This window comes from Oncorhynchus gorbuscha, linkage group LG13, assembly GCF_021184085.1.
Source record: "Oncorhynchus gorbuscha isolate QuinsamMale2020 ecotype Even-year linkage group LG13, OgorEven_v1.0, whole genome shotgun sequence".
NCBI lineage: Eukaryota > Metazoa > Chordata > Actinopteri > Salmoniformes > Salmonidae > Oncorhynchus > Oncorhynchus gorbuscha.
Window position 1 is genome coordinate 18447761 of NC_060185.1, and position 9325 is coordinate 18457085.

At 44.9% G+C, this 9325-nt stretch overlaps 1 protein-coding gene across 1 annotated transcript in view; it reads right to left on the minus strand.

Moving 5' to 3' along the window:
- LOC123992555 (guanylate cyclase soluble subunit alpha-2-like) overlaps positions 1–9325 on the minus strand; it is a 124526-nt gene that overhangs the window by 43629 nt on the left and 71572 nt on the right. The window contains exons 5-7 of the mRNA XM_046293769.1: positions 8721–8933; positions 7039–7311; positions 3857–4000 (exon numbers count right to left, since the gene is read on the minus strand). Of these exons, the coding sequence (XP_046149725.1) occupies positions 3857–4000; positions 7039–7311; positions 8721–8933 (630 nt within the window). The remainder of the gene's footprint in view (positions 1–3856; positions 4001–7038; positions 7312–8720; positions 8934–9325) is intronic.

The following is a 9325-nucleotide window of genomic DNA, read 5'->3' on the forward strand; positions in this document are numbered from 1 at the left end:
ATAAAAATAGCAGCACAACATGGCTTAGAATCAAGGGCAATGGTGACATCATTGACGACCTTTAAGGTTGCGGTGACACATCCATAACCTGAGCGGAAACCAGGTTGCATACCCGAGAGAATACTATAGACATCAAGAAAGACAGTCAGTTGATTATTGACAAGTTTTCCCAACACTTTTGATAAACAGGGCAAAATAAAAATATGCCTATAACAGTTAGGATCAGCTTGATCTCCCTCTTTAAATAAAGGATAAACTGTGGCTGCCTTCCAAGCAATGGGAACCTCCCTAGAGAGGAGAGACAGGTTAAACAGGTTGGAGATTGGCTTGGCGGTAATAGGGGAAGCAACCTTAAAGAAGAAAGGGTCTATACCATCTAATAATCTGTAATAATCTGGGAAAGATTTAGGGTGTCCCATTGCTTTAGGACTTGGACACTACAATATTTGGTGGTGGATACTAGACTTCCTGACGGGCTGCCCCCAGGTGGTGAGGGTAGGCAGCAACACATCTGCCACACTGAACCTCAACACTGGAGCCCCTCAGGGGTGCGTGCTCAGTCCCCTCCTGTACTCCCTGTTCACCCACGACTGCATGGCCAGGCACGACTCCAACACCATCATTAAGTTTGCAGATGACACAACAGTTGTAGGCCTGATCATCAACGAGACAGCCTATAGGGAGGTCAGAGACCTGGCAGGGTGGTGCCAGAATAACAGCCTATCCCTCAACCAAGACTAAGGAGATGATTGTGGACTACAGGAAAAGGAGGACCGAGCACGCCCCCATTTTCATCGACGGGGCTGTAGAGGAGCAGGTTGAGAGCTCCAAGTTCCTTGGTGTCCACATCATCAACAAATTAGAATGGTCCAAACACATCAAAACGATCATGAATAGGGCACGATGAAGCTATTCCCCCTCATGAAACTAAAAAGGATTTGGCATGGGTCCCGAGATCCTCAAAAGGTTCTACAGCTGCAACATCGAGAGGTTGCATCACTGCCTGGTACGGCAATTGCTCGGCCTGTAGACCGCAAGTTACTACAGAGGGTAGTGCGTACGGGCCAGTACATCACTGGGGCTAAGCAGCCTGCCATCCAGGACCTCGACACCAGGCGGTGTCAGAGGAAGGCCTAAAAAATTGTCAAAGGCTCCAGCCACCCCAGTCATACACTGTTCTCTTTACTACCGCATGACAAGCAGTAACGGAGTGCCAAGTCTAGGACAAAAAGGCTTCTCAACAGTTTTTACCCCCAAGCCATAAGACTCCTGAACAGGTAATCAAATGGCTACCCAGACTATTTGCATTGTGTGCCCCTTTTACGCTGCTGGTACTCTTTGTTAATCATATATGCATAGTCACTTTAACTATACAATCATGTGGGGCGGCAGGTAGCCTAGTGGTTAGAGCGTTGGACTGGTAACCGAAAGGTTACAAGATCCAATCCCTAAACTGAAAATATAAAAATCTGTCGCTCTGCCCCTGAACAAGGCAGTTAACCCACTGTTCCTAGGCCATCATTGAAAATAAGAATATGTTCTTAACTGAATTGCCTAGTTAAATAACGGTAATATTACATTTAAAATGTACATACTACCTCAATTGGCCGGACCAACCAGTGCTCCCGCACATTGGCTACCCAGACTATCTGCATTGTGTCCCGCCACCCACTCTTTTACACTACTGCTACTTTCTGTTCATCATATATGCATAGTCACTTTAACCATATCTACATGTACATACTACCTCAATCAGCCTGACTAACCGGTGTCTGTATGTAGCCTCTCTACTGTATATAGCCTCGCTACAGTATATAGCCTCTCTACTGTATATAGCCTCTACTGTATATAGCCTCTCTACTGTATATAGCCTCACTACTGTATATAGCCTCGCTACTGAAAATGTATTTTTACTGATGTTTTATTTCTTTACTTACCTATTGTTCACCTAATTCATTTTTTGCACTATTGGTTAGAGCCTATAAGTAAGCATTTCACTGTAAGTCGCTCTGGATAAGAGCGTCTGCTAAATGACTTAAATGTAAATGTAATGTAAATGTCTATAACACCTGTTGCATTCGGGGCACGTGACAAATAAACGTTGATTTGGTGAAAGAACGCCCTAAAAGGATTCTTCAGCGTTATGGCCCCTGTGACGTGTCTGTGTTACCCCTTCTGTCTGTGGAACAACACAGCTAGCACATAACAACACCGCACAAAACAGCTAGCACATAACAGCACCGCACAAAACAGCTAGCACATAACAACACCGCACAACACAGCTAGCACATAACAACACCGCACAAAACAGCTAGCACATAACAACACCGCACAAAACAGCTAGCACAACACAGCTAGCACATAACAACACCGCACAAAACAGCTAGCACATAACAACACCGCACAACACAGCTAGCACATAACAACACCGCACAAAACAGCTAGCACATAACAACACCGCACAACACAGCTAGCACATAACAACACTGCACAACACAGCTAGCACATAACAACACCGCACAAAACAGCTAGCACATAACAACACCGCACAACACAGCTAGCACATAACAACACCGCACAAAACAGCTAGCACAACACAGCTAGCACATAACAACACCGCACAAAACAGCTAGCACAACACAGCTAGCACATAACAACACCGCACAAAACAGCTAGCACATAACAACACCGCACAAAACAGCTAGCACAACACAGTTAGCACATAACAACACCGCACAAAACAGCTAGCACAACACAGCTAGCACATAACAACACCGCACAAAACAGCTAGCACAACACAGCTAGCACATAACAACACCGCACAAAACAGCACCGCACAAAACAGCTAGCACAACACAATAGCACAACACAGCTAGCACATAACACCGCACAAAACAGCTAGCACAAAACAACACCGCACAAAACAGCTAGCACAACACAATAGCACAACCCAGCTAGCACATAACAACACCGCACAAAACAGCTAGCACATAACAACACCGCACAAAACAGCTAGCACAACACAATAGCACAACACAACAGCACAACCCAGCACAATGGTCCTTCACAACAGCACAAGTGGGTTCAATCCCGGGCGTAGAATGTATGCACACATGACTGTAAGTCGCTTTGGATAAAAGCGTCTGCTAAATGGCATAAATTATTATTATATTATTAACACCGCACAAAACAGCTAGCACAACACAATAGCACAACCCAGCTAGCACATAACAACACCGCACAAAACAGCTAGCACATAACAACACCGCACAAAACAGCTAGCACAACACAATAGCACAACACAACAGCACAACCCAGCTAGCACATAACAACACCGCACAAAACAGCTAGCACAACACAGCTAGCACATAACAACACCGCACAAAACAGCTAGCACAAAACAACACCGCACAAAACAGCTAGCACAACACAATAGCACAACACAGCTAGCACATAACAACACCGCACAAAACAGCTAGCACAAAACAACACCACACATAACAACACCGCACAAAACAGCTAGCACAACACAGCTAGCACATAACAACACCGCACAAAACAGCTAGCACAAAACAACACCGCACAAAACAGCTAGCACAACACAATAGCACAACCCAGCTAGCACATAACAACACCGCACAAAACAGCACCACAATGATCAGCTTACAGATGCTTTAAATTATAGGTGTAAACCACATTTACATTTGAATGAGAAGAGAGACAGAGAACGAGGAGGGTGAAAAAGGAGAGAAAGAAAGGGAGAGAGAGGGGGAGTGAAAAGGGAGAGAGAAAATAAGACAGAAAAAGAGAGTGAGGGAGAAAGTGCCCCCCCTCACCGTGCCAAGCAAAGACTCACCTTGATGGATTTGCTGTCCGGCGTTAACACCTCCTCTGACAGCTCCATCATCTTCAGGGCCATGAGTGCGATTGGCTTGGCATGGCTGTCAATCTTCTGGTGGAGCCCGCCCGCAACACAGTAGGCGTCGCCTATAGTCTCAATCTACATGGGGATTGGAGGAGAGTCCATGAAGCCATGAGCATTTCTTTTGATTTTAGTATTTATCAAATTGAACTATTTTCAGAATAAAAAATTATAAAACCATTTTTAAACCCCCCCCCCTGCAAAAGCTGTACCTGACAACAAGAAACACAACTCTCATCCAGTCTCAGTCAACTATCCAAAGTAACCATGACAATGGAACATATAGTTCTCTCTCTCTCCTCTCTACTCACATGGAGCAGGAAAAGAGAGAGGGGAGAGAGGTGAAAGTGGAGACGAGAGAACATGGCAATAGAAAGAGAGAAGGGGAAGAGTTAAGTAAACAAGTGGACGGGTGAGGTGAGAGCAAGGGAAGGGTGAGGAGAGAGGAAGCGAAGGGTGAGGAGAGAGGAAGCGAAGGGTGAGGAGAGAGGAAGCGAAGGGTGAGGAGAGAGGAAGGGAAGGGTGAGGAGAGAGGAAGGGAAGGGTGAGGAGAGAGGAAGCGAAGGGTGAGGAGAGAGGAAGGGAAGGGAATTGTCTATCTGTACTGGATCAAACCCTGGCAAAGGATGAGAGCTGATGTAGTGATGGAGGGGTGCATAGAGGGAGTGATGGTTGTTAATGGACAGATAGAGGGAGTGATGGTTGTTAATGGATGGATAGAGGGAGTGATGGTTGTTAATGGACGGATAGAGGGAGTGATGGTTGTTAATGGATGGATAGAGGGAGTGATGGTTGTTAATGGACGGATAGAGGAAGTGATGGTTGTTAATGGACGGATAGAGGGAGTGATGGTTGTTAATGGATGGATAGAGGGAGTGATGGTTGTTAATGGACGGATAGAGGGAGTGATGGTTGTTAATGGACGGATAGAGGGAGTGATGGTTGTTAATGGATGGATAGAGGGAGTGATGGTTGTTAATGGATGGATAGAGGGAGTGATGGTTGTTAATGGATGGATAGAGGGAATGATGGTTGTTAATGGATGGATAGAGGGAGTGATGGTTGTTAATGGACGGATAGAGGGAATGATGGTTGTTAATGGATGGATAGAGGGAGTGATGGTTGTTAATGGACGGATAGAGGGAGTGATGGTTGTTAATGGACCCACTGGGCCTTGCTGTAATGCCAGTCTGTCATGTAGCCAGTACTGACACACTCATGTTAAGCACCGTTACATTGGCCATTAATCAGTGTGTTTTTCCACATACACACACACACGTTTCTGATTTAAAACAACTTGATTGATCCTTGTATTTACCCACGGCAGCACCACTGTTCATAGGCTGTCATTGAAAATAAGAATTTGTTCTTAACTGACTTGCCTAGTTTTTAAAAATAATTAAAATGTATAAATAAATAAAATAAAATTACTCAATTGCACTAAACCTCTCCTATGTGGACAGATGACACAACAGGGTTGGAGTCAATTGTGAACAATAACTTTGAATTGGCCACACCCCACAGGAAGAAGAATTTGAATATAATATGAATCAACTGAGATGTGAAACATGAAAGTTCATTAATTTGACAAATATTTTATAAAAAGGATATGCCACTTATTCATGCAAACAATACACATACCATATGAAATGTACATTTTATTATAACTGAAAGATGTTAAACAGTTTTCTTCTTTGTCATGAGATGTTAGATTGTTCCCTTCCATACTGCAGTGTTTGATCTAATGTATTATGGGGTGAAAAACACATTTATTCTGATATTTCAAAACATTAAGGGAATTATGAATTATTATGGACAACCGACAACATGATCTTTCAATATTTCCAGACCACTGTAATTATTTAAAATTGTTAAAGAGAATGAGTTTTAAAGATGAAATGTTTCAACCTTATGCTAAATGGTAAAGGTAACCATGCATGAAGTCTAAATAAACATTGCTCTGGTGATGTGTGGAATAAATAATGCATTTCAATTTCATTGAATTAAATTCTAATTCCTTTAATTCAAATTCAATTCAAATTCTGGTTCCTGTGGGGTGTGGCCAATTAAAATTCAATTCAAATTCTGGTTCCTGTGGGGTGTGGCCAATTAAAATTCAATTCAAATTCTGGTTCCTGTGGGGTGTGGCCAATTAAAATTCAATTCAAATTCTGGTTCCTGTGGGGTGTGGCCAATTAAAATTCAATTCAAATAAAATATTTGAATTGCAAATCAATTCAAATTATTTTTCAAATCATTTAATTGGAATTAAAGAACAATTCACAACTCAATTCAGAATCGACCCCAACCCTGACACATATAACACGCATGCACTGAGTGCACAGGATGTGCATGTGCAAACAGGTGTGTGTTCCTACCTTATACACGTCCAGTATTCCACACTGGTAGTGAAACAGGTGTGTTCCTACCTTATACACGTCCAGTATTCCACACTGGTAGTGAAACAGGTGTGTGTTCCTACCTTATACACGTCCAGTATTCCACACTGGTAGTGAAACAGGTGTGTGTTCCTACCTTATACACGTCCAGTATTCCACACTGGTAGTGAAACAGGTGTGTGTTCCTACCTTATACACGTCCAGTATTCCACACTGGTAGTGAAACAGGTGTGTGTTCCTACCTTATACACGTCCAGTATTCCACACTGGTAGTGAAACAGGTGTGTGTTCCTACCTTATACACGTCCAGTATTCCACACTGGTAGTGAAACAGGTGTGTGTTCTTACCTTATACACGTCCAGTATTCCACACTGGTAGTGAAACAGGTGTGTGTTCCTACCTTATACACGTCCAGTATTCCACACTGGTAGTGAAACAGGTGTGTGTTCCTACCTTATACACGTCCAGTATTCCACACTGGTAGTGAAACAGGTGTGTGTTCCTACCTTATACACGTCCAGTATTCCACACTGGTAGTGAAACAGGTGTGTGTTCCTACCTTATACACGTCCAGTATTCCACACTGGTAGTGAAACAGGTGTGTGTTCTTACCTTATACACGTCCAGTATTCCACACTGGTAGTGAAACAGGTGTGTGTTCTTACCTTATACACGTCCAGTATTCCACACTGGTAGTGAAACAGGTGTGTTCTTACCTTATACACGTCCAGTATTCCACACTGGTAGTCGAAGCGTGTGTAGAGCTCGTTGAGCATGCTGATGACCTGCATGGGGGTACACTGGGCACACACTGCCGTGAAGCCCACGATGTCAGAGAACAGCATGGTGACATCATCAAACTTCCTGGCGGGGACAGACTCCCCCTGCCACAGCTTCTGGGCCACGTCACCAGGAAAAATGGAGTAGAGAAGGTCTACTGTCCTCCTCTTCTCCTCTTCTAGAGCTTGGTGTGTCTTTTCTAGAGTGGCCTGGGGAAGAGCAGAGGGATATAGTAGAATGAGGATGATGGAGTAAAGGTTTAGTGACAGACGCCTGTTCTCTTCTAGAGCTTGGTGTGTCTTTTCTAGAGTGGCCTGGGGAAGAGCAGAGGGATATAGTAGAATGAGGATGATGGAGTAAAGGTTTAGTAGCAGACGCCTGTCCTCTTCTAGAGCTTGGTGTGTCTTTTCTAGAGTGGCCTGGGGAAGAGCAGAGGGATATAGTAGAATGAGGATGATGGAGTAAAGGTTTAGTGACAGACGCCTGTCCTCTTCTAGAGCTTGGTGTGTCTTTTCTAGAGTGGCCTGGGGAAGAGCAGAGGGATATAGTAGAATGAGGATGATGGAGTAAAGGTTTAGTGACAGACGCCTGTTCTCTTCTAGAGCTTGGTGTGTCTTTTCTAGAGTGGCCTGGGGAAGAGCAGAGGGATATAGTAGAATGAGGATGATGGAGTAAAGGTTTAGTGACAGACGCCTGTCCTCTTCTAGAGCTTGGTGTGTCTTTTCTAGAGTGGCCTGGGGAAGAGCAGAGGGATATAGTAGAATGAGGATGATGGAGTAAAGGTTTAGTGACAGACGCCTGTCCTCTTCTAGAGCTTGGTGTGTCTTTTCTAGAGTGGCCTGGGGAAGAGCAGAGGGATATAGTAGAATGAGGATGATGGAGTAAAGGTTTAGTGACAGACGCCTGTTCTCTTCTAGAGCTTGGTGTGTCTTTTCTAGAGTGGCCTGGGGAAGAGCAGAGGGATATAGTAGAATGAGGATGATGGAGTAAAGGTTTAGTGACAGACGCCTGTTCTCTTCTAGAGCTTGGTGTGTCTTTTCTAGAGTGGCCTGGGGAAGAGCAGAGGGATATAGTAGAATGAGGATGATGGAGTAAAGGTTTAGTGACAGACGCCTGTCCTCTTCTAGAGCTTGGTGTGTCTTTTCTAGAGTGGCCTGGGGAAGAGCAGAGGGATATAGTAGAATGAGGATGATGGAGTAAAGGTTTAGTGACAGACGCCTGTCCTCTTCTAGAGCTTGGTGTGTCTTTTCTAGAGTGGCCTGGGGAAGAGCAGAGGGATATAGTAGAATGAGGATGATGGAGTAAAGGTTTAGTGACAGACGCCTGTTCTCTTCTAGAGCTTGGTGTGTCTTTTCTAGAGTGGCCTGGGGAAGAGCAGAGGGATATAGTAGAATGAGGATGATGGAGTAAAGGTTTAGTGACAGACGCCTGTCCTCTTCTTCTGAAGACGGATGAGTCCACGGCTGAACATCGACATGACAGAATAATAAGTATGAGCACATGTGTATGTGTGTGTGTGACTGTGTGTGTGTGTGACTGTGTGTGTGTGACTGTGTGTGTGTGTGACTGTGTATGTGTGTGACTGTGTGTGTGTGTGCACGTGTGTGTGTGACTGTACCTTGAGTTTGTCCATCCTGTTCTTGAGGCCGTCCTGTGCCTTGGCCTGCTGTCCCACCAGTATGACATCACGCGTGGCGTCGTGGATGGGGATGTCTGACAGGTAGAGGCCCCTGCCCATCAGCTCCTCCAGCTTGTCCACGCGGGGGGAACCCAGGAACATCAGAGTAGATGATTCTGGGACATGAATCATCTGACCCTTCACCTCCATCACCTGGTAAAGACAGAGAGAAAAAGAGAGGGCGGAGAGAGGTAAAGGAAAAAAGAGAGGGGGGAGAAGACAGGGCAAGAGAGGTAGAGAGAGAGAGAAAGAGGGGAGGAGAAGACAGAAAGACAAAGAGATAGAGAGGTAGAGAGAGGGGGAGAAGACGGAGAGAGAGAGAGGTTGAGAGAGAGGGGGAGAAGACGGAGAGTGAGGTTGAGAGAGAGGGGGTGGGGGAAGACAGGGAGAGGTAGAGACTGAGGTAGAGAGGGGGGGGTGGGGGGAAGACAGGGAGACTGTAGAGTGTGTAGAGAGAGAGAGAAAGAGGGGAGGAGAAGACAGAAAGACAAAGAGATAGAGAGGTAGAGAGAGGGGGAGAAGACAGAAAGACAAAGAGATAGAGA